This window comes from Blastomyces dermatitidis (genome assembly GCF_000003525.1).
Source record: "Blastomyces dermatitidis ER-3 genomic scaffold supercont1.4, whole genome shotgun sequence".
In the NCBI taxonomy this organism is placed as follows: Eukaryota; Fungi; Ascomycota; class Eurotiomycetes; order Onygenales; family Ajellomycetaceae; genus Blastomyces; species Blastomyces dermatitidis.
In genome coordinates, this window is record NW_025544777.1 from 1,904,413 (window position 1) to 1,932,087 (window position 27,675).

At 37.7% G+C, this 27,675-nt stretch overlaps 8 protein-coding genes across 8 annotated transcripts; 6 read left to right on the forward strand and 2 right to left on the reverse strand.

The window, feature by feature from the left end:
* Window positions 1–109: 109 nt before the first annotated feature.
* On the forward strand, window positions 110–2,432 carry BDCG_04102 (uncharacterized protein). The gene is made up of 2 exons (XM_045419776.1): window positions 110–933; window positions 1,278–2,432. The coding sequence occupies exons 1-2, from the start codon at window positions 222–224 to the stop codon at window positions 1,565–1,567; spliced, it is 1,002 nt and encodes a 333-aa protein (XP_045276004.1). The 5' UTR covers window positions 110–221; the 3' UTR covers window positions 1,568–2,432.
* Window positions 2,433–2,440: 8 nt separating this feature from the next.
* On the forward strand, window positions 2,441–4,505 carry BDCG_04103 (uncharacterized protein). Its single transcript, XM_045419777.1, has 6 exons — window positions 2,441–3,084; window positions 3,157–3,177; window positions 3,291–3,411; window positions 3,519–3,635; window positions 3,720–4,100; window positions 4,219–4,505. The coding sequence occupies exons 1-6, from the start codon at window positions 2,548–2,550 to the stop codon at window positions 4,227–4,229; spliced, it is 1,188 nt and encodes a 395-aa protein (XP_045276005.1). The 5' UTR covers window positions 2,441–2,547; the 3' UTR covers window positions 4,230–4,505.
* Window positions 4,506–13,560: 9,055 nt separating this feature from the next.
* Window positions 13,561–13,771, forward strand: BDCG_16850 (uncharacterized protein; the record flags this gene model as incomplete). The annotated part of the gene is made up of 1 exon (XM_045426040.1): window positions 13,561–13,771. Exon 1 carries the CDS (start codon window positions 13,583–13,585, stop codon window positions 13,769–13,771), a length of 189 nt encoding a protein of 62 aa, XP_045280747.1. The 5' UTR covers window positions 13,561–13,582.
* A 264-nt stretch (window positions 13,772–14,035) lies between these two features.
* On the forward strand, window positions 14,036–14,245 carry BDCG_16851 (uncharacterized protein; the record flags this gene model as incomplete). The annotated part of the gene is made up of 1 exon (XM_045426041.1): window positions 14,036–14,245. The coding sequence occupies one exon, from the start codon at window positions 14,036–14,038 to the stop codon at window positions 14,243–14,245; it is 210 nt and encodes a 69-aa protein (XP_045280748.1).
* A 182-nt stretch (window positions 14,246–14,427) lies between these two features.
* BDCG_04105 (phosphotransferase enzyme family protein) lies at window positions 14,428–15,294 on the reverse strand (the record flags this gene model as incomplete). The annotated part of the gene is made up of 1 exon (XM_045419778.1): window positions 14,428–15,294. The coding sequence occupies one exon, from the start codon at window positions 15,292–15,294 to the stop codon at window positions 14,428–14,430; it is 867 nt and encodes a 288-aa protein (XP_045276006.1).
* Window positions 15,295–15,698: 404 nt separating this feature from the next.
* Window positions 15,699–15,926, forward strand: BDCG_04107 (uncharacterized protein; the record flags this gene model as incomplete). The annotated part of the gene is made up of 1 exon (XM_045419780.1): window positions 15,699–15,926. The coding sequence occupies one exon, from the start codon at window positions 15,699–15,701 to the stop codon at window positions 15,924–15,926; it is 228 nt and encodes a 75-aa protein (XP_045276007.1).
* Window positions 15,927–16,096: 170 nt separating this feature from the next.
* On the reverse strand, window positions 16,097–17,961 carry BDCG_04106 (RNA interference and silencing protein; the record flags this gene model as incomplete). The annotated part of the gene is made up of 4 exons (XM_045419779.1): window positions 16,097–16,934; window positions 17,029–17,137; window positions 17,251–17,404; window positions 17,941–17,961. The coding sequence occupies 4 exons, from the start codon at window positions 17,959–17,961 to the stop codon at window positions 16,097–16,099; spliced, it is 1,122 nt and encodes a 373-aa protein (XP_045276008.1).
* Window positions 17,962–18,700: 739 nt separating this feature from the next.
* On the forward strand, window positions 18,701–19,536 carry BDCG_04108 (uncharacterized protein; the record flags this gene model as incomplete). Its single annotated transcript, XM_045419781.1, has 2 exons — window positions 18,701–19,050; window positions 19,392–19,536. 2 exons carry the CDS (start codon window positions 18,701–18,703, stop codon window positions 19,534–19,536), a joined length of 495 nt encoding a protein of 164 aa, XP_045276009.1.
* Window positions 19,537–27,675: the final 8,139 nt, after the last annotated feature.

Sequence of the window (27,675 nt, forward strand, 5' to 3'; positions counted from 1 at the left end):
TTAACTAGTTACTGCACTAATCCATTCCAAGGTTAGGCCCGGGCGATCCAACACACCCGCCAGAGGTTCCATTGTTTGGGGAGACCTTAATGCTTTATGGCTACGAGAACTGTGGTGTCATGAATCGCGATTTACATCATTAGATACGCTATTCTTAAACATCTATCTTTTTTTTTTGGACCAATACGAAGCTCTCCATCTGAAGGACGATCTGATCCTGGATGCGATATTCGTACGGTTCTCACCATATTGGCCCGGCTCTGAATCTGTCAGTTCCATGTACATACACCGCTACCTATTGCGAACTCAGGAAACATCACAAGCGTACAAACATGGTTCTTCAGCAACATGCCAGTTCTCTCTTATCCCGGGGCCCCTGGCGGCCCTTCTTCCAATCCCACATATCAATGCTCGCGTCTCCAGAATTTTCTCTGGCCACTATCTATAGAGACAGCAATGGTTCCGTGTACCCTCGCGTGCGTACGTGCATATTCCGTGGGTTTTGGACAGAACTTGATTTGCGAGAGGAGGCTAGGAAACTGCTTCTGGAAGACGAGAAAGGAAGCAAGGAGGGTGGGCTAAACCCCACTGTATTCGAAAGTGACTTGTTGACATTTACCACCGATGTCCGAATGGAAAAAGTTGCTCAGATGGAGTCTTCCTATGACGGATCCGATTGGGGAAATAGAGATAGAGGCGGAGGCTCCATTGAAGCCGTCTTCTGGGTCAAAGATGCGATGACGCAATGGAGGATTAAGGGTAGGTCATTTATCATTGGAAGCGACAGCCGTGATGCCGGTGAATTGAAGTCGCGAGAAAATATACGGCAGTGGGTACGACGCAGAGAGGGCAGCGCAGATGATGATGTTAAGAGATGGACTTGGGAGAAGGAGATTACAGCTAATTTTGCGAATCTAAGCCCCACGATGAGAGGTATGTTTTAAACTTGATATAATTTCTTTCTTATTCTTTTCCTTTATTTTTTCTTCCTGTCTGGCGTTAACGTCACGTCACGAATTACAACGAATCGTTTTGTTCTACATGCACCATGCCGTAAAACCAAGCGCAAGAACACGTATCCATCCCTTTATATAAACTTCATTGCTTGCCAGACAAAAATGAAAGAGAAGTAACGCTATCTCTCACCCAAATGCCCAATCTACACTGTCATTCTTGCATTCCCTCTGACTCCTCTTTTCCTTTTGCAAATGGAGAATGCATATATGCGTAAGCGGCTAACCACCCACTTATCAATAATAAACCACGTCGCTGAATAGGCTCCTTCAAAAACCCGCCACCTGGAACAACACGGTTGGAGTCATCAAATAATCATTCGCTCATGCTAGGTCAAAGAGTGGACGACATTCATGATCCTATAGCAAGAGCGAATTTCCGTGTCGTTGTCATTGTTCCTGAAGAGGTTGAAAGTGTCGATTTGACTTCTCCGGAAAATGCAAAGCGGATGAGGTGGACTCTAACCAGGCAAATTGAGAAAGCTGAGGACTGTGGCGAAGCTGGTGATGGATGTAACCAGGGCACTTGGGAAGTGACTGAACTTTGGCCCTGACGAGCTTGATCCTCTCATCGTGTAGTGTTAGCATGACGAGAGGACATTCGTATTCTTCCGAGGAGACGGCTGGAGGAAGTGAAGTGGGAGGATATTAACACCTTTCAATTGATATATCCCCTCTTCTTTACTGTTTTGTTCGAGCCTGGCTACAGATGACCCCCATTTCATCCAACAAAGCAACTGTTTCTGGTATGATTCTAAGATATCATCCCGTCATGTGGTGCGATCAAAACAAAACTCCGTATTGCTTTTTCGCCATTCCTCTCTCTCATCCTCATGCAAGCTGAAGGGAGCTTCACTCGTGTTGTCCAAAAAGTTTTATGGGTACTTTTGTGTATCATTGAATACATTTCTCAAGCTCTGTTCTACTTAACAATTTCCAAGCCCAACTCTTTTCACATCAGAAAAAACCAAGAAGTATAGAGTCCCTTTATCATATTCCTTTCTTCCTTTCTTTCGTCACCCAACAAACAACCTTGGAAGTGGCAAACCAGCATTAAACTCCCAACTCACATTTCTGCCATCTCTTTTCAGAAGACAAGTGAGATGCGTTCCGACAAACCCTCTCTCTTACCCTTCACGCAGATTTAAAAAACCTACAACGGGCTTCTTTCATATACGATATCTCGCGGAATTAGACATCTTGCGTCGCGTTGCGGCCCGGCTTGCATCTATCTCCCCTTTCATATTACCACCGCAACTACGAGCAGTCACAAAACTTAGGGCCGTCTCCAACGATTGCAAGCTCATATCAGCCATCTCTTCCCCCATGCGGCATTTTATTCTCTTCTTAAAAAATCTTTGGAGACCAGGAATAGTCTACCATATCAGGGTAAATCCACAAGAAGAAAAGACCGACTCTACATGTTCCACCAACCAACTACACGCCCAAATATTATCATATCCTACCCCATTTTCCGCCTCATACTCTGTCCACTATTCAAAAATTGTTCAGAACGGCCTAAAGCCAAAAGGAAATGTGGAGCTGCAGTGACACTGAACCGGAAGAAGACGACACCACGACCCGTCGATGCTCATACTGCGGACGCTTCGGCAACTCCAAGAGCATTGTCGAAGAGACAGGCCTCTGCCACAAATGTCATGAAAACGTGCATTCTTCATCCAAGGATGATGTTGCTTCTATCATGACTGGCAAGAACGGGGGTGGGGCAAGCAGTGTCGCAGCAGCAGTCATGTTGCAGATGGCAGCGGTAGACGTCAATGACGATTTAAGCTCCATCAGAAGCATTACCTCCATTCACTCTGATCAGGAAGACGATGAGGAAGAGGAGGAGGAGGATGGTAACTCCAGCGAAGACGGGGACGGAGATGGAAGTGAGAGAGAGAAGAGGACACACGATGATCGGAAACTCAGGGGTAGTGGTAGGAATGTCTCTAGCAACACGATAACGGAATCAAATCTGTGTGCGCGATGCTGGAAAACCCCATCAACGACGATCCTGTACAATACACCCATCTGTAATGAATGCTATCGGATCGCGCAGGAGAAGCGGGTAAGCCCTCCTCTTATAACTCTTTCAATGCATTGTTCATTGCCAGGCTGACACATACCTAATTTCAAACAGGAACATACCAAGGGTACAAAGGTGAGAGGCAAATTCTTTTGACAAAAAAGAAAAGGGGTGGATGGAGAACCTCCCCAACACGGTAGGGTAGAAAATAGACGAACCAGGCTACTAAGTCAACTCCTGACAACCAGAAACGCTTCCAACCGCCAACCCCTCACCTCCAACCGGGCAAAAGGCTGACGCGAGTCTGCGACTCATGCCGTCGGAAGAGAAAGCGCTGCCAGCACCGCCGGGTGGTGGACGAGAACGATCGTGAGTAAAAAATGACAGTTTCACGCAAATATAATTTCAGGCTCCATTTGCCAAAGGAAAAAAACCCCAGAGAAGCTGTTGCTAACACAAAAGCAAAATATATACAGCTGACGCCGACTTCCGGCGGAAACGGTTGAGGAAAGAGCGGACATCGGCCGTGACAAACAACCGTGCGGGGAGGAGCAGTACCAGTTCTTCCTCCGTGATTGAAGTCAATGACACGGGTATGAGCGCTCGAGATTGTGAAGCCAGATATACCAGTATAATCCCGCTCTAACCACATATATGTATAAATGACATGTATACAGTCATCGTGTCAGAGACGGAGCAAGAGCCCATGGCACTTCAATGTGCCCGCACCAACACGACGACCACTACTACCACCACCACCACCATGTCAACCACGGGCACGGACACAAGCACAGCAAAAGCCAGCACCACTCCTACCAACGGAGCCATGCCAGCAAAAGCACCCATCACAGATTCTCCTCGCACCCCTCCAGCCCTCAATAGGGACGGGTATTCGGCCAGCAATCTGCGGCGGGCGATCGAGGGGTCCGTCCACGTCGTGTTCTCCAGGGAGATGGATAGGTTGGTGGGAACGGCGGAGAAGAAACTTGCGGACGCTGCAAGTGCGCTTGACGATGTCAAGGCACATATGACGGCGTGGTTGGGTTGTGCGAAAGGAGGTATGCGCCATTTTTTTTATTTGTTCTTTTTATTATTTTTATTTATCTCATGGAAATGGGTGGCTAGGTAGTTGTATGCATGAAGAGGCGAAGCCGACTGATTCGTTTTGGAGTTTAGATCACGGGTAGGTTTCATGCGCTTGGTTTAAATCTGTTGGTTAATGCGCATTGTCCTATCCTTGGGCGAATTGACAGCCACGGACATGGGCTCGATAAAGAGTTGGTGATCGATCGAGTTAATATCTCCATGTGCGACGACAACGGAATCTAGGTTGTTTTCTGTCCAGGGAGGCGGACTTCGGACTGGACTGGGGGAGAAATGTTGGGTAGCACAAGAGACCCTTTTTTTTTTTTTTTTTCCTGATCGACCTCATATTTAGACCATCAAATTCTAAAAGAAAGAAAATAAACTCCCGTTATTTCACATCCCTTGTATGTCTTGCAGCATCCAAGTGGTATAAATTAGATTAATCCGTTGTTGTGTTTTTAAAAAGTCGTGCCGGCCCAAGTCGAGAGTCATTCGTGCCCCTTTAACCAAAATCTATACTTCCACGCTCCTCCCTTTTTTTTGGAAATATATATAATGGGACTAGCTATTTTACTATATAAAGCACCAATAGCAGACATCGCGGGGCGAGCGATTTTAATCTCCACAGCCCATCTGAAGAGCAAAGAATCGTGGTCGCTACGATCGGCGTAGGGCGTGTGGGCAGACTAAGTATATACTTATATTTACATATATATTTAAGGAACCCAAGCACAGAAAGGCCGCGAGGCCAAGCGGATGTCGGTTTAGTGCTACTCAGACGACTTCGGGGCGTGTAAGGTAGTTAGTTGCGTTGGAATTCCCATGGTTTTGGCATTTGGCAATTTGCCCCAGTGGACCCCACGCCCCTGGGGGGTCAAGGGGCGCAGCGGCCACGAGCATCTGTTGTGTTGGGGGCCTTTTGCGAAAGATTTAGCTTTGGTCAGGGAGATAGGTTAAGTGAACGGGACACTTGCGAGCAACCTAGGACAATAGAGGGTGCCATGGCGCGATATATAGATCTAGTCGATCGTAGGGGAAAAGGGCGGGGTGAGAGCAGGGGATTTGGATTCCGGTGTTAGAAACATGTATGTAGACATGCATATACAAACATAATTCACTTGTATGTATATATGTAGGTATAATAATATCTTAATAAAGGAGATGGAAGCAAGGAGAGGAGGAATAGATAAGAAGCTTCAGTGCAGTTGTGTTGTGTTTTTTTTTTTTTTTTTTTAATTTGCACATACATATATATAAATAAACTTGAGGATCACTTATGCGAGTCTTGACAGGGCATGCATCCTGTTGCTATTTATATTATAGGCCAGAAGCCAGAGGCCTGGTTATGAATGAAACATTGAATTGTGCTGTGAAGCAGGGGAGAGTACAAAATAAGAGAGCAGAACAAAAGAAAGCTCTAGGCACAGATAGATGGAGAAAAGAGGAGCTAAGTTAGCTGATTCATTGAGAAAGATCAATGAACAGTGAAAATATTAATGTAATCAATCATTTAACACTCATTTCCACCTAACACTCAACCTTTGTAAATCAATTACAATCAACTTTAAATGTTAATGTCTCAATAAATATTCATTATTTTAATTTTTTAATTTATAATCTATAAATATCAAGACTTATAGTATAATATAATTCAAAATTATTATAATATAGTTAAAATTAATTAAAATATAGATTCAATTAGAAAATAAAATACAGTAAAATATTATTATTATTATTATTATTCTTCCATTATACTCATATGCAAGCGGAGCTTATGATAAGTCCTTGTGTGATGTTAAATACAGGTCAAGTGTTGATTATACAGGAGGAAATACAGGTGTTGAGACCATGCCAAGATAACAAGAACATAGGAAAATACAAAGGAGTGACAATTAGATACATGCGATAATAACTTCCCAGCCCAGGAACATAGAGCAATTCATTGGAGCGATTTGTACACCTCTGTATTTATTAGAAATCTGAGATGCTTGAGTTCCAGATTTAATGTATCCCCTGCAGGTTTCGAACCCACGCGTCTTGGTTTCCCACGCCAAGGCGCTACTGGGTGGCCGCATTAACCATTCGGCCACCGGGGATACACTAAAATAAAATATATAATATTTTATTATAAATTAAGAAATATGTATTATATATTATTGAAAATAATAATTCTTATATAAATATAAAATAATTTAATATTTATTAAATTATTTTATATAAGAATTCTATATTTTAATTTTTAAGAATTTTTTTATTTTTTTATTATAATTTTTTTTTATAAATTATAAGTAAAATATTGAAAATTCTTGAAATTTTAAATTTTAAAAAATAATTTATTAAATATAAATATATTTAAATAATTTGATATAATAATTTATTTAAATTACAATTTTAAAGTATAAATAATACATAGTTATTACACAAATAGTATTTTAAAATATAAAATTTTACATAAAAATTTAAATAAATTAATAATAAATAAGAATTTCAAGATAAAATTTTATATTTTATTAAAAATATATATAATCTATAAGATATTTAATTTTTATATAAAAATAATTTATATTTATAAGTATATTTATAAATATAAACTGTGTATTTTATTTTAAAATAGTATTTTAAAAAGCTTAATAAATTAATAATTATATGTTATTTTCTCATAGAAATTTAATATAATATAATATATATCTACAAATTATTGTTCTGTTTTTTAGAATAGTTTTAATAAATATTCATTGAGATATAAATATTTGAAGTTGATTGTAATTGATTTACAAAGGCAAGTGTTAGATGGAAACAAGCGTTAGATGGTTGATTATGTTAAATATTCAATCTTTGCTTTTTTTTCTTTTTTTTTCCCCTTATGAGCCCGCCCGGCCCCTTACTAAGCCGTTTAGAAAAACAAGAGCCAGGGGATCAAGGAGCAAACACCAAAGCTTTTAAATAGTTAAAGGGTACAAAAGGGGGTAAAGAAAGATATGTCTCCTCTTTTCGGGGGCGCGGATATGGTCAGAGGCCAGGAGACAGGGGAATTTAAGCAATATAGGCCTGGCAGGTTGAATGTTATATTATAGACTGTGCTTTTCATCAAAGAGAGTAGTTGACAGCAGATCATTCCTAACGGCCAGTCAGTCAGCTAGTTATCCAGACAAAGCATGATACTGACAGGGAAAATGCATGAGAAGCCAGAACCTCATCCCAGCGAGAGGGAAAGTTGTACCGAGAAGCACATGGCTGGATTATTGAAGCAGAAGTCCATCCAGCCATCTCTTATGACTCCTCTATTACTCGTCGTGGCCGTTTTCCATTCAAAAATATGCCCCCAATATTACCTCTCAGGTCAAAGCGCACTCTGTCTGATACAAGAAAGAATAAAGAAAGAAAAAGAAGAAAAGAGGAGAAAAAAGAGGGTCATTTGAGGTGGAAAAATGCAGGAGGTAAAAGGGAAGGATTTCTCCTTCCCCCAGCTCCTAGGACATTCATGAATGATCCCATCCGCACCAACGCGGCGGAATCGATGAGATCCTCACAGCATCTCCTTCGTATCTAGCAGATACTTAAAAGTCGGGTGATGGGAGGAAGATTCTTCCCTTCTTCACTTCCATTCTCTGGTCCGTAACTTTTTCTTTCCTTTCCGGGTATTAATCTTTGGCCAAAAGAAAAACAGTCAGCCATAACTATGTGTTGAACCCCTGCTGTACATACGGATTTTGTTTTCCCTTCCCAATATGCGGTTGGCGGGCGCCAAGGATGGTCTTGTCTCTTCTGCTCAATGGGAGATGCATAACTATTGTGTTGCACAGTCCAGTGCCCCAGTCCAACTGCAGATGTATGTACATGTATGTACATTGTGGGAGATTGTTGCGGGGTTGAGATGAGATGCCATGGGATGATGCGAGATGGTGAGATGGTGGACGGGGCGTATTGTGGCGGATGTAACGTAAGTTAATCAACCACCTAACGCTCGTTTCAACCTGACACTCACCTTTATAAATCAATTACAATCAACTTCAAATGTTCATATGAATCATATCTCATTGAATATTCAATTAAAACTATTCTAGAAAACAGAACAATAATATGTAAATATATATTATATTATATTAAATTTTTATAAGAAAATAATATATAATTATTAATCTATTAAACATTTTAAAATACTATTTTAAAATAAAATACATAGTATCTTTTGTGCCGGTTAGCGGGGCGCCCAGCCCGCCGGGCGCCGTCGTCATTGGTCCGCTTACTGCGCTAGGCCCGTTGCGGCAGCACCATTGCCACTTCAGGGATGGCGCGCCCTCTCGCCGCTTTTGCGCCCTCTCACGCTGCTTCAACGGCCGGCCGCTCGATCTATAAAAACCTGTCCCGCACCCTCGCAACAATCACACACTCTCTCCTCCTCTTTCTTTCCTCTCCCTCGTTCTCTTTCTCTCTCGCTCGCTCACTCGCGCCTGGATGCACTGCCCTCTCCCCCCCCTGCAGGGAACCGGTGCTGTCTTACCCGGCCCTCACCCCTTTTTCTTCCTACGCCTGCGGAGTCACTGAACAGATGTTTAATGACCTCACAGACTGCTGCTTCATTGATTTCTGAATCATTCACACTGTCTCTTACAGTGTTACTTCACTTGATCTGAAGTCTAGACTGCTGAGACATCTGCAGTCATGTTACAATAGCAATAACCTTTACTGTATTATATAATCAGTGACTGTGAACTGCAGATTGTCAATGATTTATTTTTTTATTTTTATTTTAATTTTAAATTTTTTTTTTTTATAATTGAGTTTTATTCAGTTAATCTGTTCTTCTATACTTTGTTATTTTAAGTGTCTTTTATTCATAAAGATCTGTGTGAAAAAGCAACAGATAATAATTAATTAAAATTACAGAGAAAATCAGTAAGTAAGTCTTTTAAAGCTAAAGTACTTACTGAGCTCTGAGTGATAAAGAGTTATATTACTCTTTAATTTATTAAGATAGACTGTCTTATTCTCTTTTCTCAGTTAATAGTAAAATTACTGTATTTCTTTTTTAATATCAGTGTATATCTGTAGATTAATTAAGTCAGAGTTTTATTCAAATTATATACTTAATATATTAGAGTTGAAAGTGATAATAGCTATATATAATTAATACAGAGTACTGATTATTAATCTTTAAATAACTTTCAGATAAGAATAAATATATCAGTAGTTTTAAAAAAGATTCAGAAATTAAAGAAATTTATCTATTACTTTCTTCTCTATAAGAGATAATAAGACAGCTGAAATCTCTGTAATAAGAGTAATTATAAAGAGTAGTTAAGTCTTCTATAAAATTATTAATACTTAATAATCTGTTTCTCTCACTCTTATATACTCTTCTCTCAGACTCAATTCTTACTCTTCTTTTCACTTTCTTAATTTATCTCTGACTCAGAATCTTCTCTCTCAGATTCTTAATCTTCTACTCAGATAACTCTCACATTTTATATAAATAATTTTAAACTGTAAATACTACAGCACTTCAAGGTCTCAGTGACTGAATGATTAATGCAGTCATCTGATAGTGCCTTAGTGTGGGAAATCAAGGCGCGTGAGTTCGAAACCTGCAGGGAATACATTAAATTCAGAACTCAAGCACCTCAGGTTTCTAATAAATACAGAGGTATATAAATCACTTCAATGAATTGCTCTATGTTTCTGAGCTGAGAAGTTATTATTATATGTATCTAATTGTCACTTCTTTGTATTTTCCTATGTTCTTGTTATCTTAGCATGATCTCAACACCTGTATTTCCTCCTGTATAATTAACACTTGACCTGTATTTAACATCACATAAGAACTCATCATAAGCTCCGCTTGTATATAAGTATAATGAAAGAATAATAATAATAATAATAACAGCACTTCAAGTCATTCTTACTGTATAAATACTTCAATTCTTATATCTCAGAAGTCAGAAAACTCTCTCTCTCAGTCTTATATTATAATATCTCTCTCAATACTCTGCTATCTCTTAAGTATGACCTTTCTTCAAAGCTATTAACTGAAGTTTATATGTTTATTAGTAGTAATACTCAGCTATATACACTGTTAAACTCTCTCTCTCAATTAAGAGAGATGTTTATATTATTATTCAATTCAGAAAATTTCTAATATAATGTATTATCTCTCTGTAATCTAGTATATTATATTCTGAATTTGTATTTTATCTCTATCTATAATGTTTAAGATAATATTTCTGATATACTGACTGAACTATCTTCTCTTAAAAGAGATATCACAGAGATTAATTTATTATTACTAAGTATAATTAGCTTAGATAATAGCTTAGAAGCTTTCTTCAGACTCTCAGATCTTCAGAATAATATCTTTATTAACTCAGTAATTCTTGTTAACAATATACTCTGAGATATTAGTAACTTTTATTAGTCTATTCAGTAAGATAATAATCTTATAAGCTTAAAAATTACTTATTCATATTCTGAACCTTCTCTGTCTATGTTTTACAACACTTTTAATCATTATCAAGAATTCAGAGAGAGACTTAATAACTGAAATAGAAATTCTTAAATAAATAATAACACTTATATTCTGAATTATCAGTAGATTTACTCTGTCTATTATAGTACTGATATTAATATATCTTACTTCTACAGTATAAGTGATAACTTTCTCAGTGATGTATAGATTAGAAGATGTAAATAAGAGTTATAATAGTTAAAAGAACTGACTGTAAAGTGACTTTATATTATCTCTATATTGTTTATAAAAGATCTCTTTATAGCTCTTCACTCTTATTTTCTATTACTGTAGTTTGATAAGTGTCTGCAGTTTCTTTCTTAATTATTTAAAGATGCTTTAATAAGTTATATATCTGACTCAGTATTAGTAATATAAGAAGATAAGAGTATGTGATCAGTTGATTACTTCACTTCTTATAAAATTAGAGAAACTCAGTGTGAGTGTAGTAAGAGAAGAAAGAGTTATAGAGACAAGCTATAATAATAACTCTCTGAGAAGAATGCATAACTTCTGAGTATAATAAAGAAGTATTAACTCTGACTGAAGATGAAGAGATATTTTTCAGTAAGAATAGAATTAGTACTGTATCAGCAGATATCTACACTTCAGAAATAAGAGAGAGAAATATATATAACTGAATCTACTGATATTATAATAGTATCTATAGCTTTAAAGAGTGAGACATAATACTCATTCATGTATATGAAAGTGATATTATAATTAATTATAAAAGATAATCTATCTCTTTAAGTCATTTATTAATAGCTTTTAATAGATAGATGAGAGTAATCTTATCTGATTATATTCTTATCTTTCTTCTCAGAGATCAACTGTACACAGTTATAGCTGAATAATACTCACTCTCTTATCTCTCTTTTCTCTCTCTCTTATAGTGATTTGCATGTAACAGCTGTGAAATGAATACTATTACTGCATGAGTTCTATTTTCAGACTTTATTCTCAGATATTATTAACTGCTGTACTGTGCTTCAATATCTGAAAAGAGTAACTTAAGACAAGTACTTTATAACAGTTTCTTATTTTCTAATATATATAGAGAGTCTTTCTTCTCTCTTAAATTCATCTTTCTTTTAATTTCTTTCTCACTTCTTATTCTATATCACTGTGAGAGTGAAACCTGCTTAGAGACTCTTATTAACTTAAAAATAACTAAGTAAAATCAAAGAATCTATTTTCTCTTCACTGAAGCTTTTCAGAATTCTTTTTTTTTCTATTCACAGTTTTCTTACAGTATAAGCTGTTTCTAGTGAGCTGTATTTTCAGAGTATAATCATTCTTTAATTATAGTATCAGCTGATAGTCTCTGTAACAGACTTCATAGCATTATTATTATCAGTTCAGATACAGAGATGAATGAATACTAACTTCTAATATAAAAGCTGTAAAGAAAGAGACTCTGTACAGACTATAGCTATTCAGTGTATAAGACTCTATTTAATGACTTAGTACTCTCTGAAATGAGACAGTCACTGAAAAAATATAAAATTCTCAACTTGAACACAGTTTTAATAAGACTCTTTCTTATATAACTCATGATAAGATCTTTTTCTTTACTAATATTGAGATAGAAAACTGTGAATCAGAGAATTTATAACATTTTTAAGATAGAGATATAAAGAGAGAAGTACTGAAAGAAGAAGTACAGCATCTGTATGTAGAAATCACTAGAAAGAATAAGCTGACTAACAGACTCAAGACTGAAGTCTGTGAGCTGAAGTATTAATATCAATATCAAATCTATTATATCATTTCATCAGAGTGAAGAATTCTTCTGTATAAATATCAGTATTGCTTAGAATGTCTTTCTCTTATTAATATAATCTGCAGAATGTGTTATCAGATTATCACTGATATTATCAAGAGCTACTAAATAGAGATTTTTATAGTCAACTTCATGTCTAATATTGAAATTATAAATGATGAAAAGAGATGAGAAAGTTGAAGATTTATATGTTAATTACTGAGTTGAAGCTAAGTCAAGTCTCACTGAGTTCTTTAATACTTTATCTGACACTCTCTTTTTTCAGCTTGATCTTCTCTTCAGCTGATTTTCTTTCAGCTCACACTTTTTGAGTCACACTTCTTCAATATGTACATTTATAGATGTATTTAGAAACTCCGCCAGACCGGGGCATCAATGCCTTCTTGAAACCACATACTCAAAGCCGTAATGCTCATCCGGATAATTTAGACAAGTTCATTGTTTATTTAGAAGTTCTCATGCAATCTTTGTTTGAGAAGATTTTGATGTGTAGAGAAGATCTAACTCTATCAACCATGTGATATCATTGAAAACCCAACATCATCTATGAGGTAAGCTGTTTTATAGTGAAGTCACCACCTGTCATAGATGCTTTATGCAGTAACTAATAGGCCACAAATATTGCCTGAATACCATGGCCCCTTTCATTCAAAACTGTACATCTTCTGCAGCTCTGCTCATCTGCAGTCAGGGTCAAATTGAGAATAACAGAATGTGAATAGGCCAAATCATTTTACAATGAAGCCCCGACCTGTTTTTATGAATAGGCCACAAATCTTGTCCAAATACCATTGCCCCTTTCCGTTCAAAAGTGTACTCCTGCACTTGTGCTTCTGCGTCCCACCAATTTAGTTTCACCGTCGGGCACATATATACCCAATGGCGATGGCCTTTTCGTTCACGCGTGACACGAATGACACGAGAGGGTTCGATGAAGTCCTAGCGACGGCTTTCCCTTTTCGAGATTGTGGATCGTGGGTGTGGGGTAGATTGCCATGGGGGCAGATGTGGGTCAAATGGGCAGGAACCGGAGCGGAAAAATTGTTCCCGGCAGACGTCATTCTCGGCCTCTCAATTCGCGACCAAATACGGACGAAGCCAACAGTTTTCCATTCCGCTTTCTTCACGCAGAGCCTACCACAATCTCTTTATCGATTTTATCAATCATGGCTTTGCATCGGCATCAGTCATCTTTAGAAAAGGTATTGGACTTCTCGCAACCGTTCTCGCAACCGTTCTCGCAACCGTTCTCGCAACCGTTCTCGCTAACTCCTCAACAACGTCAAGCGGCAACAACCCTTTTCAGATACCTGATCCAGCATGGTGGTTTGGAGCAACTACCTCGGAAGGTTTGATATCTGTCTTGTTCTCTATAGTACTTGTAGCTTTTGATTCCGTGGGTAGTTTTAATAAGTTTTGGCTGTTGAAAACAATTAACATCGTTAAAAAAAATTGAAAACTGAAAAAAGAAGAAAAGAAAAAGGATAAATAAAAAAAAATAAACATAAATTAATGACAGGATTGATTGGGATTGGTAGCCCTGGATTGAAGCCGAGTACGCTGAGATCTGTTGCAACTGGAAAAGTCAAAAAAAGTTGGAAGTGTCCTTATTTGAAACCATGGAGATAACCATTGCATCCCATCCGTATGCCCGCTGGCCCGTGGACACAAAGGTCGTTGGATTTAGGATCCGGCTGAAGGATTTCTCATCTTGTGCTATCTTCGAGACGAGGCAGACGATGACTTACCGGCATGAGGGCATGCCTGGCCTTCAACGGGGCGTAATGTTAGGGTTCGCAGCATGGCTGCTCATAGAATGTAAGGCTTAGGGCCAGGGCAGCGGGAACCAGGAGAGAATGGAGCCGCGGGCGGGTTTGTAGATGAGCGAGAGACCTAAATGAGCTACACCCATCTGGGGTGACCGTGCTGTGGATATGGTAGGCGTGGCTCTGAAGCCCCATCGTACTCTCGAGGAGTCAACTTCTGGGAGCCATTTGAAAACGTAACTGTCCTAGGACCACAATTCTAGGCGAAGCATTTGCAGCCAGGACACTTCAGCTATAAACGGATCTAGCATTTTCTCAATCCAGAGGCCCCAGTCATCGTCCCAATGTAATGCACAAACAGCTAGACAGTACTCCCAGTAACTTGGATACCAACCAGACTTCTCCCAGTCAAGAATGACAAGCTCCAGGGCCCGATTACTGGCAGTTGTCCGCTGGGGGTCGCTCTGAATCATAATTTTTTTGCGTTGACAGTCACCATGAGTAAACATCGGCTTATGGCCACAGAAAATGTGTGACAGACATTGGCGGTAAAAATCTGCTCTGTAACAAGGCCAGCCGTCATAAGTGTATTTCCTCGCCATCGCTTCGTTGAGCGCGGCTTCGGTGGTGAACAGACCGTTGATTGTAACTTCTTCGTGCCGCGTCCAAAATATCTCATCAAGAAAGCATCGTTTGCCTATGCTACCATAGTAACCTGGTGATGGCAACTGGCGTAACTCCTTGTAGTAACCGCGCAGTTTTGCAACAATCGATTCCTTCTCTGCACACGTCAAACTCGCCCACAGTTTTGCGAGTGTATCACCAGCAATATGCTCCATGACGATGTAGTTTTTACATGTTTGTGGGTTTGAATAGAGAGCATAAACTCGAGGCACAGGGACCTTTGTCATTTCCCGAACAAACAGCATGTTCTCTCCTTCAACAAGGTTGACGCCCTTCCCGAACTTCACCACATAATGGCATCCGACCTGGACAACCCATCGCCCTCCATACTCCGGAGATATATTCGGTGCGTTCTCAATTTCAGCTTCTGTCGGGAGAGGGAAAGGGACGTCTGCTGCATAGTATGGTAATCTGACTGAGCTGTCCATGGTTATCGGATGGTGACGTTAAGAGGAATGGAATGGTGTAGATTTAATTGTTGGGTAAGAATTTGTCAGGCGGTCGCGGCTTGGGTTAAATTAGCAATGGTAAGGATTATGCCCGCTCGAGCCCTCCCGTAATTATTGATGGTGGTTGTGCCCACAATAAAAAGCATCAACCACCCCACCTTTTGGGGGTGGGATCATCCACTGCTACTTTCCAATACATTACTACACGCTCCCTCAAGAAGTTTGAATCTGCTTCCGATTTGGATACCACGTTGGCGAAACTACAGAAATAACCTCGCAAGGTGCAATAGCGCGACAAATAGGTCGAAAAAGAGAGAAGTGATTATCCCATTCCTACAATTCCTCGGTTCTTTACTGACAGGACAGGGAAATCACCCCACGAAATGTCTTTCGAGGTCTATCGGGTTGCCTACGCTGGTGTGCCACGTGACCACCACGCTATTTTCGTGGTAACAGATGACGATCAATCTGGCCATCTCTTCCAAGTAACGGGCAATATTCAAAATGGAATGACTTTCGAGGATAAACCCGGCAAGAAGCCTGAGGAGTCTGCGAGTTTTCAAAGCAAGGTTTTTGTTGGAAAGGTGTCGGCAGCGGTGGAGCGACGTTGACGCCAATTTTCCCCAAAGCTTGATGGAACTCATTCATTACGGCCCCCAGGCTTTGCTGGTTGAAGGAGTCGCGTGCCCCGGGAAGTGAGATCATCAGGTATGACCACTTGGCAAGTGAGGCGCCGGTGTTGAATTTGATATTGATCATATTCCAGCTGCCAAAGCGAGGATCAGCCGTCTCGTTGCCCTTGTCCCTTGGCTTCCGCCTTGAGTGCACCAGGGGAGCTAGCTTCACCGTCAAGCCAGAACTCGACATCTTTGGCGCCTGCCCCATGCTGTCTAACACAAGGTGGGTGGGCCATGCCTAATCCATCATCCATCCTAGCAAGTCCAAAGATAGTCTTAACTCTGGGAATTACCTCATTGGCTCTGTTGCACTTCTCGGGCAGATGCGTGGTTTGGACTCGAACCAATTTGAGAAATTTTTCCAGCACTACAGTGTTCCAAACACTGTAACTGCTCATGAGTGCTGGTAAAGAGCCAGTGTGATAGAAAGCCCCATGGCTGATATTGATGTTGACCAGGATGCGACAAGTCGCAATGCGCACGCTCAAAAAGAAGCCCTGAATGACTTCCAAGCTGGAACTGAGATCTCCTCTTGCTGCATTCTGGTGGAGAGAAAAGCTCTTTGTCAATCCAATGGTGGCAAGGTTGTCCGCGGATTTAGCGTAGTGGTTCAGAAAGATATTCAGAGCCTGCATCAACTCCTGCTTGCCTACAAATGACTGGCCAAGATCTGTGAAGTTCAGATAGTTAGTCAATTCGCTAATACTTAAACTCTTCATGTATAGGACGCGGACCTTGTATGTGGTGGCTCTAGCCGCCGGCTCATCTTCACCTTCGGAACAATAGTGGACCTCGATGATGGTCTCATCGCTCGAAAACTTAGTTTTGGAGACAAGGGTAGACCGGAAGTCAGTTGCAAGGTTGCCTTGGTGCCAATTCCGCTGACTGGAGCAGCAGCTGCATGACCCGGGAACGCTTCCTGCCAACGGCCTCTGGGCTGATCTGGATGCCGTATCGATATAGAATCATGCTTGATGGCGGCAATAACTTGACGTAATTTGTCGTGAGTTCAACTTTGGTGCCCCTGGTGCCATACCCCGGACAGCTGGGGAAGCCTTTGATTAACTTCAAACTACCAAGATTGAATGTCTTCTTTGTCATTGGATGCAACGCATCTTCGACTTTCACGACTTTGGGATCTTGGTCTTGAGGGTTGCTATAGACATGGTTAGTGTGTTGAACAACTGCACCTTTGCTAGGTGAGGCGCCATCTTACGAGAAGACCTGGATGGCTTGCTGCCCACTAGGCACTCCATACCCTCCTCTTCCACCTCCACCACGACCACGACCCTCGCCTCCACCTCTATCACCTCTAAAACCACCGCTGGCTCCTCGCCCTCTGGAATCACCTCATCCACCTCTTCCTCCGCCTCCGCGATCTCCACGGAAGCCACCCCGTCCTCTATCCCCGCCTAATCTATACTCACTGGACATAGTACTGAATGGCTGAGTGGGGCACTCCAGACACAATATAGAAGACGATACTTAAGGCTAAGATTACGATAAATGCGGGGTTTTGAACTGATGAAGGCTAGCAAACTAAGCGAAGTGGGGTAAGCTACAAGTGTTTCTAATCCCTGCCGGAGTTTAAGCGCGCCGCTACGTCATTTGCAACAAAGAGAATCCCAGTGGTGAATGGGATGAAGCAACACATGGCGCCTCTACTTTATTAAGAGCCCTTTTACCCAATTCGCCGTAAGTAGGCGTGATGGGATTTTCCAATCATGATTGGTTGTTATTGGTGGCTCATGAGGGACTCTTCCAGAGCCTTCTAGTAGACTTTGAGGGCCTTAGCACTCAACGATCCACCCCCCACCCCCCACCCCAGCCAGGCCGCAACACTACAAACTCCAAATCTGGCAGAGCTTTAATCTCGAGACAATCTATTCATTTTTTTGTGCAGTATCTGATATATGGCAGAATCGTTTTAAACCTTCTGTCTTCGCACGCCATGGTTGGCATTCAGCATTGCGGCGAATGCTTTAAAACATCCTATTGCAAGTGAGAAAGAGCGACGGGGTTTCTGTTGAGATACAAATTTCCAGTCAATGATTTATTATGGTTTAAGAATGTATAGATGGATATCCAGAATCAATGCTCAGAGGGAGCTCTTAAGGTAAATGCTAGTACCTGAGCGACGGCAGTTAAAACATGAGTGATCGCGAGGGCACACGCGAAACGGCAAAATATGGGCATAACAGCCCACACCGACAAGCAAGATGCAAAATCGTCGACTTTTGCTAGTCCCGAATGAGAAGTCGTATCAAGACTTCAGATCCGGAATCTATTATCTTTTCCATGTTTGCACGCGCATCATCATACGTGTGATCAATGTTCTGTAGGAGGACCGCTCGTGGTATCTTATCGACTTCCCAGGTTACTGAGACAAATGAATTCTCCTTTTGAAAGTGTGTAGACATGATATCGTAATATGTACCCATGCACAATTGTTCATAGGTCTCCACGTAACTGGAACTCCATGCAGTCGTAGGGAACCCGTCATAGCCTATGAAAACCCCCAATGTCTGAACTGGAGGCTGAGAGACCAACATCCTTCGCCAGCTGGCTTCTGGTCTTAAAAATGGATTATCGCCTGTGCTGGAGTTTGCGATATGAAAGTAGGTTCATAAATAACTCGCGATCACACACGGGTGCGAATACAGAGCGAGATCGGGCCTGATTGTCGCCTGTGCTGGAGGTTGCGCAATATGAAAGTAAGTTCGTATAACGGCTACCGCCATAGCGAATATATCGCTCGTAGATGCGAGATCGCAATTGTGAATCGGTCTCGAGAGGCGTTGGGGGTTGTTGAATATCTTGAATCAGTGGATCTAATGTTCACTCCGATCAGGCGGATCGGCGTCTCGGAGTTCTGCATTGTCAGCGGGAGACAGTTTACGAGAAAAAGAGGCGTGCAGGAATGGACTGAGGTTTTTCTTTCAGGCGAATTGCCAGAAGGCACTGAACAGCCCTCTCTCCGTGTCGCCCTTGCTCAGCAGCCACAAGCTCCTGGTGAACCGCTCCATTGGTCGTTGTTCGTCGCCCGTGGACAGGCCGGGTGTATCAAGTCAAGGGCGATGCAGAATTCATGCAGTACCAGCCTTCAGATATCCAGATTGACATCACGGTGTCAGCAATGTTCTTGAACATGTATAACCTGTAGCGCACTGCAGCGCTTTCTGTTATTGTTCCCCACTCAATATCACTGTGTTTTTTATACTGAGGAGTAAAAGCACAGAAGTATTCTGAGTACAGCATTGAAATGAGATGATTACTCTGTCAGTAAGAATAGAGAATGATGAAAGTTAGAACTGAAGAGCAGAGTCATCATTCAAAATTTTATAGAATTGTCAAGAGAAAAACATATTCATTTGAGCTGTGAATTCTTGATCATCACAGGACCACAGAAATCAGTTCAATGACCTCTGCTGTCCACAGGCCAGCATGGCCACAAGTTGGCTGTCTCTGGGCCTACCAGGTCCATGAACTGCAATCCATGAATCTGTCAGGCCTACTGAACCCTGCCTTCAGCATGGTGATCTAGGTCATCAGCTCTACTGCACATGTTCTTAAGCACTGGCCATAGTATCTCTTCTCTTGATCATTATGCTACTGACTGTATGATGTAGTCTCTGACCTTTTATCAATCTTCTTCTATCACTGTGCCTCTGGCCTGATTGAACTTCAGTCCTCAGATACAGATATAGTTTTAAGGAAATGTTAACATTAATAAAAACTCTCAGCAGAAGACTGCACTGTCTGAACTCTTATTATCACTTTTCTCACTCTGAATATATATATATAAGCTTCTTTTCATCTCAGATTCATCTCTCTTTTAATTTCTTTTTCATCTCTTATTCTACACTATTAACTGAAATCTGCTGTGAAGTTCTTGTATACTCAAAGATAACTGAGTGAATATAACAGAACTCATTTTCTCTCTCTAAAGCTCTTTATCATTTCACTTTACTGATCTGTAACACAGCTATCTTTTCATCTCTCAGTTATAATATCAGTTAATAATCTTTGCACTGTGATTATTATTTCAGATGAAAAAACAGATAAACAGTCTCTAATATAAAGAATATAAAGATTATAAAAAAAGAGATTATATATAAACTACAGCTATTCAGTCTATAATAAATCTGATAATTTGATAATCTCTGATTCTCTGAAGTCTGAAATGAAGCAGTGACTGAAAAAATAAAAAATATTCAATCTTGATATAATTTTAATAAGACTCTTCTTTATAAGATTTGATGAGGCTTCTTTCTTACTAATATTAAGATAGAAAAGAATAAATCAGAAAATTCATACTATTTTTAAAACTGAGTATATAAAGAGAAGAAAGTTAGAAGAAGAAGTACAGTATCTGTATACAGAGATGATTAAGCTTAAGACTAAACTCTGAGAGTTAAAGTATTAATTTAAATATGAGATCTGTTATAATATTTTATCAGAGTGAAGAACTCTTCTACTGTATAAATATTAGTTTTATACAAGATATCTTCATACTGTTATTGATAATAACTATTCAAAGTATCATAGTTCTATTATTAGTATTCTCAAGAGCTATTAGAATTAGATAGAGCTATTTTCTCTCATTTTTTTTAATCAGTATTAGAAATATTATCTTAATTGTGATTTTATTCTAGTTTTGAGATATTGCTTATCTCTTTTAAATACTACTTATATAAGCTTTTTAAGAAGAGTTAGTGCCTTCTTCTTCCTCTGAAAGAGAAATATATTTTTAAAGAGACTGTTTATAAGATATTAATTAGAGAATTTTAACTAAGTTAACTATTGATATAAAATAAATCTAAGCAGCTAACTAACTAGAAATGAAAAGATTAAGTTATCTCTTTGTATCAGTACTAACATAATTCATGTAATCTCAGTAATATTCAATTATTCTGCTATTTATTCTACTATCTAATACATCTTATTCTCTTCTTACTTATACACCAGCTTCAGAATCATCTGAGAAAGAGGTAAAATAATGTATTTTTAATAATCTAGTATCTTCTCTAACATATTACCTTTCTAATGACTGAACACTAATAATTTGCTCTGATCAGTGAACGCGGACGTAGCGCTTCTCACCTGAGTATGAGTCAGATAAGATAATGAGATGCTCTTCTTCTCTTAATCTCAATTCAGAACTGAAGCAGTGAGTTACTTCATGTCTTACTCATCTGCTGAAAATACTCTAATATGATTTCCTCTCAGAAGTCAGTGAAGTGATGCCTCATTCTCAAAACTATAGTTCTCTACAGAAAGTTAGAGAATTTGCAAGAATGTTGATAAAAGTGAACTCTTAGAGAGTGTCACAAACTTGTACATATTGAGTATTACAGTGATTGAAACACGTGTAAGAGATCTGAAACTTGTACGTCTGTATGTATATATATATATTGAGAATCCCACCTCTGCTGAATAGAATAATAATAAAAATAAACACACTACTATCACTTGCTTCAACAGTACATAACAGCAATAAAATGAAACCTTATACGGCGCTGACATCTCTGAGAAGTGCCAGAATTCTGAGTGAAAAGACAATAAAAACTGAAGTCTTATACAGTGTCAGCATCTCTGAGAAAGTGAGCTTCTTGAGAAGATAAGTCTCATGCAGAGTTAGCATTCTTGAGAAAGTAAGTTTCTTAAGAAGTATCAGAATTCTGAGTGAAAGAGTAATAAAAAGTAAAATCTTATATAATATCAGATTCTCTCAGAAAGTAAAGTCTCTTAAGAATATTACATTTTTAAACTATTAGTTATCAGAGTAAAATCTCTGAGAGACATCATAATCTCAGTAGAGAAAATTACAAAATTAAAAGTCTATAAGAAGTTAACACTTATCAGAGAATAGTATTATACTAAGTGAAAAAGCTATAGAAAAGATACTATAAGAGTTATTATATTTTTTAACAGTCACAGATAATGACAGTTCTTGAGATAAAAAGATTAACTTGAAATCTTATTAATTCTTGAAATTTTAGAGTTCAGCAAGCATTATAGCATTGAGTATATTTAAATTTATATATGAATAGATTGTAGATTCAGCAGCTATATTATGACATAGACTTGCAAAAGCAGTTAATAAAGCTTAGAGTAGATTTACATTTTAAAAAGAGCTTAGTAATGATTTTAAATTCATTGTAATTTACAATAAATAAAATCTTTCATTATCTCAAATCTGCTTAAGTATTACTTGCTTTTCCTTCTTCTTCACTCTAGACTTCTGATATTTCATGTAGTTCTCACTTATTATTCAGAAAGAGAGAGAATAATATTTCTTCTATTTCTATAAGAGCTACATTTTTTTCCAGAGTTGTATCAGACATGTCACTCACTATATCTTTATCTAATAATGAAAAGTGACTGTTCAAAGTATCAGTTAAAATTAATTATAAAGTACTGATTATCTTTATAAATAAGAAGATAGACATCTTTGCAGTAACAGTTATTACTGCAGTATGTCTTTCTATCAGTAACATATCTGTACAAGACTACTGTGCTCAGTTCATGATCTGAGACTTGATTATTATTACTTAATAGAAGAGAGGTCTTAATTTATAGCTATAAGTAAGTGTTATACTTTATTAAGTTAAAAGTCACTTTTTCAAGATATACTTCTGTCAGATCTGACTAGTTGATTTGCTGCAGTGCTTACATGCTTAGATTATGATCTGCAATCTGAAACTATAACACATTATTTTAATTTGTAATTGAACTCAGTTATATAATCTGAATACATGATCATGATTTGCTAACTGAAACTATAACTCTTATCATTTTAACTTAATTTTTCACTCAGTCACACAATCTGATCATTTATACTAAAAGAGAATATAAAAGTATTCTATTTAAAATCACACTGTGCAGAAAATGAAATTCATTAATCTGAATAAAAGAATAAAAGTACATAAATGTATAAATTGAAATTACAGAAATATAAAAATTGAAATATATACTTTTATACATTAAGAAATGACTAAGTCTTGCAGCTTGTTGAATGTGAAGATATTATATTGATTATTAATCAGATACAATGAGATGTATAGTACTAGTCTGTAATTAAAAGCTCAAATAGAGACTCAGTGAGTTAGTGTTAACTGTTAAGAAGCAGTGCAGCTGATTCAATATAAGAAGATCTGCTGAGAATAATATTAACATAATTCTATTTATTCTTACAAAACTTAAAAGTATGTAAGACTCAGTGTAAAGATATCATTCTAGATCTGTAAATTTAGAAAAGTTCTTAGAGTAAATGTAGAAATTGTACTGAAGCAGAAATTATACTGTGATAGTCTTTTTCTATGCTCTACTTCTATGTTAGAATAACTTCTACTACTACTGTGCTAGAACTACTTCTACTTCTATACTGAGACTACTTCTGTGCTGAGACTACTTCTGTTCTGAGACTACTGCTATACTAAGACTACTTCTGTACTAGAACAGCTTCTAGTGATCAGAGCAGTAAGTCTTCAATTGTTTTAAATATATGTAAAGATATCTAAGTGTATTTCTTGTTAATTCATGAAAAATTGTTGACTTATCTGAAATGTAATCAACAGAAAACCTGTACTATATAAAAACACAAAATGCTCTTTGCAAGAAAAACTAGAATAAAAAGAATCAGACAGTCATTCAAGTTATAAAAAGTAAAGATTCACAAAGTACTATATAAGATAGATATGAAAAGTGAGAGACTATAAGAGCAGACAAGATCAAGAAGCAGAGAGAGAAAGAAGAGTATGTATATTACATAGTTAAAGAAAATAAGAAACTTTAGTAAAGACTGTATAAGCTGTAATAAGTTTCTGAAGTAAGAAAAAATATATAAACTACAGTTAGAAGTACTATACTGAACTTTGATATTCATTCTCTTGACATAGAGATCTCATTGAATATTTTCAATAAGTATCAGTGACTGTAAGATGCCTGCTTTTTTCACTCTGTAATTGAAAGAAAGAATTAATTTTGTATTAATTATTCTATGTTATTAACTTCTATTTATCATATTATGCTACTAACTCTAAAGATGAAGAAACAGAATTATTTCTAATCTATTTAAAGACTCTAAAATTTATAAAAGACTGAGTAGAAGAGTTCAAGTGAACTGCTCTGTGAGATCTTTTTCCAGGGAAAAAGTTTAAAAATGCACTCAAAAATATCAAGAAAGAGATGAGTATACTGAGATAAGTAATTTCAAAAAATAGACTAATTGAAAAATTATTGACTCATTGTGTAGAAGTTATAAGAAGGGTAAAAGTTATTCATCTAAACTTCTTACATAGTCAGATTAAGAAAGAAAGTGAAACTTGAAGATTTGTAAGAAATCTCACTTCTCGCGGATTCTTTACCTCTATTTCTATCTCTCATGTAATCAATAGAGCTAGCGGCCCTTGGCTACACACAACTATATAGACTGGAGTTTGTGAATACTATTCATAACTCAGCTTAAATGCTATTATACATTTAATCTCTACATTTTATCTTTCTATCATGAATACTTCTAGTAGTTAACAGTACATATCACATCAAGCTGCAAACATCTGAATAATCACCTGCAAGCACTTATTCTTACATTTCAAGCTCAGTCAGTCAGCAACTGCCTGTTATAACTGAAAGAACTAGAAACTTGTATACTCTCATCTCTGTAAACTCTACTACAGACACTCAGAAGCAGTCATCTGAATCATGAATAATCTTTATGAAAGAAGTCTCAGAGAACTCATCAATCACTCATGAAACATTATTCTCTGCATCTCAGACAGAGAAACTCTCTAAACTCATGAATAAATCAATCTCAGTGAAGAACATTCTTGAGTATCTCTTACAAGACTAAGCTATTTTTCTACAAGAAATGCTTACTGTCTGTAAACACTCTTGAACTGAGTCTCTAGACATGATCTTCAGAGACATCTGTGAACTGAAAAGAAACTTTCTTAAGTTATAATCACTTAAGATTATCTATTGAATTACAATCTATAAAAGCTTTTGCAAGTTTGCATTTGAAATTGACTTACAAGTCTGACTGTGTGATATGAAAGATGAAGAAGCTATCATCTATACAATGACAGGCCTCTATTACACTGAAGTCAAGAACTGACTGAATTATCTAGAGAATGATCATCAGAGATTCTACTGATCTATTCTCAAGATCTATCTAGAGAATAAGTTGAGAGACTCTGCAAGCTGAACAGAGAACACCTGAACCACAATTATCAATATTAGAAAAAGAGGTGAGAAATCTGATGAAGACTACTCATAGCACTTCATGAAATTGTGATGTGAATTGAGACCTGTGAAAACAGGGCTCTGAAACAAGATCTGAATAATGATGTTTATAAAGAGACTGAATAAAGACATGCAGAACAAGCTCATTGAGCAAGACTCTAAGTTCTTAACTCTGAAGAAACTGATGACTCTCATTCATCACTTACAGATCACTGTGAGAGTCACAGACTTATAAAGAGTGAATCACTGATCAGCTCTGTGAGAGTCAGAACAACAGAGAACAGATTTGCTAGAAAAAAATGATAAGACACAGAGAAATTTATGTCTGACTGCTGAGTAGAAAGAGAGAGCTTCACAAGCTTCTGTGAACAGAGTGTATAATAGAGAGACTAAGAAAAAGAGACTCTGCTTCATCTGTTCTAAATCAGAACATCTCTGTGCAAACTGTTCAGACAAATCAAAATAGAAATTTGAGAAGTTACAGACAGAGTCAGTAACAGCCTTCTTAAGAGTCTTGAAGCTGATACCTGAATCTGTTGCTTCTCTGATGAAAATGCTTACTTGTGAGAAGAGACTGTGTCATGATACTACTGTCTCACAAGTATGAAAAGTATTAATGAACTCAGAATCTCAGATCACTGTGATGTTTCTAAGACTCACAGAGTGAATGAGCTGAAAGATGAAGACTGAGAACCTGCTCTTGTAATAAGCAGAGTGTGAGAACTTGAATCTGAGAGCTGAGAGACTCATAAGAGTTATCTTTGAATTGCAAGATCTCTCTGAAATCTGAAGAAGATTTGCAGAAACTGTGATTATCACAGATATCACAGATGACATGTATTTAAAACTTGTATAACTTCAAAGACACAATTCACACATAGCTGTTCATAAGTCAGGTTTATACTTCTGATCAGTGTTGACAGACTCACTTATAGAGATAGAAGCAGTTGATGCTGTAGAGTTAATTAGAGAAGATAAGCTCATCTATATAATGACTTTACAAGTGTCTGAGAATCTTGTGATCATGAAAACTGAGCTTCAGATACTAGAGAAATACTGAGATCTCACAGAGATGTTCAGCTCAGCTAAGACAGCTAAGCTTTCTTCTCACTGTGAGAAGAATCCAGTAATAGATTTGATAGAAGAATAGAAACCTGTCTGAGAATCAATTTATAAGCTCTCTCATCACAAGACAGAGGTCTTGCAGATCTATGTGAAGAAGAATCTGAAGAATAACTTCATCTGATCTTTACAGGTCTCTGTGAAAGTCTCTGTGATATTTGTGAAAAAGAAGAATAAAGATCTCAGATTGTGTGTAGATTACTGTGATCTGAACTTTAAAATAATAAAGAGCTGCTATCTTCTATCTCTGATTGAGAATGTGATCAACTGTCTTGTGAAAGCTGTCATATTCATATAACTGAATATGATCAATATATATACATGGCTGTGAATACAGTCTGAGAATGAATGAAAGACTGTCTTTAGAACTGCACTGAGATTGTTTGAATATCTAGTAATGTCTTTTGATCTGACTAATACTCTCACAGCATTTCAGTCTTTTATTAACAAAATACTTTGTGTATATCTGAATGTCTTTATAATAATATATCTGAATGATGTGATGATGTACTCTGTGAAGAAGAAAGAACACACTGAGCATATACAAAGTGTATTAAAGGTCTTAGATGAGACAGAACTGTATATTAAGCTTGTAAAGTGCAACTTCAGTGTCTACTGAATTAATTTTCTAGAATATGTAATCACTGTGAATAATATTCAGATAAAACCTTCACAGATTAAGACTATTCTATTATGATCAGAGTTAACTAGTATTTATAAAATTCAGATCTTTCTGAGCTTTGTGAATTTCTATAGATAATTTATCTTTGTATTTATGAGAATCTTCTTAACTCTTACAGACATGCTGAAGAGTGAAAATAAGAAGAAGTCATTCTGTAAATAGAGAATGAAAAGATTATTGAGAAGAGAGAACTGTAAGAACTTTCTTACTTCAGAAGCTCATGAGGTCTTTGTAAGATTGAAATAGATATTCATAAATACAGTGATGCTATTTCACTTTGATTTCTTACTCTTAATCAGATTGAAGATAGATATCTTCTTCTTTACAATTTCAGAAATAGTCTTGTAACTACAGTCAAATGAGAACTGAGTTTCAGTAGTCTTTTTCTCATAGAAGATGTAATCTGTGAAGATTAACTATGACATTCATGATCAGAAGCTTCTTGTGATAGTGAAATTCTTTTATCACTGATATCACTACTTCAAGAGTCTTATGACAGTGATTACTGTTAGAACTGATCATGATAGCTTACAATAGTTTACTTCAATCAAGAAACTCTTACAACAGCAGATTCACTGAGCTCAGAGACTGAGTAAGTTCTGATTCAAGATAGAATATATCAAGAAAACTAAG

Coding starts and splice junctions, on each gene's coding strand:
- BDCG_04102 (XM_045419776.1), top strand. CDS start 222: ATGCGATATTCGTACGGTTCTCACCATATTGGCCCGGCTCTGAATCTG. Junction 934..1,277: donor TCTAAGCCCCACGATGAGAG/GTATGTTTTAAA, acceptor GTCGCTGAATAG/GCTCCTTCAAAAACCCGCCA.
- BDCG_04103 (XM_045419777.1), top strand. CDS start 2,548: ATGTGGAGCTGCAGTGACACTGAACCGGAAGAAGACGACACCACGACC. Junction 3,085..3,156: donor GGATCGCGCAGGAGAAGCGG/GTAAGCCCTCCT, acceptor AATTTCAAACAG/GAACATACCAAGGGTACAAA. Junction 3,412..3,518: donor GGTGGTGGACGAGAACGATC/GTGAGTAAAAAA, acceptor AAATATATACAG/CTGACGCCGACTTCCGGCGG.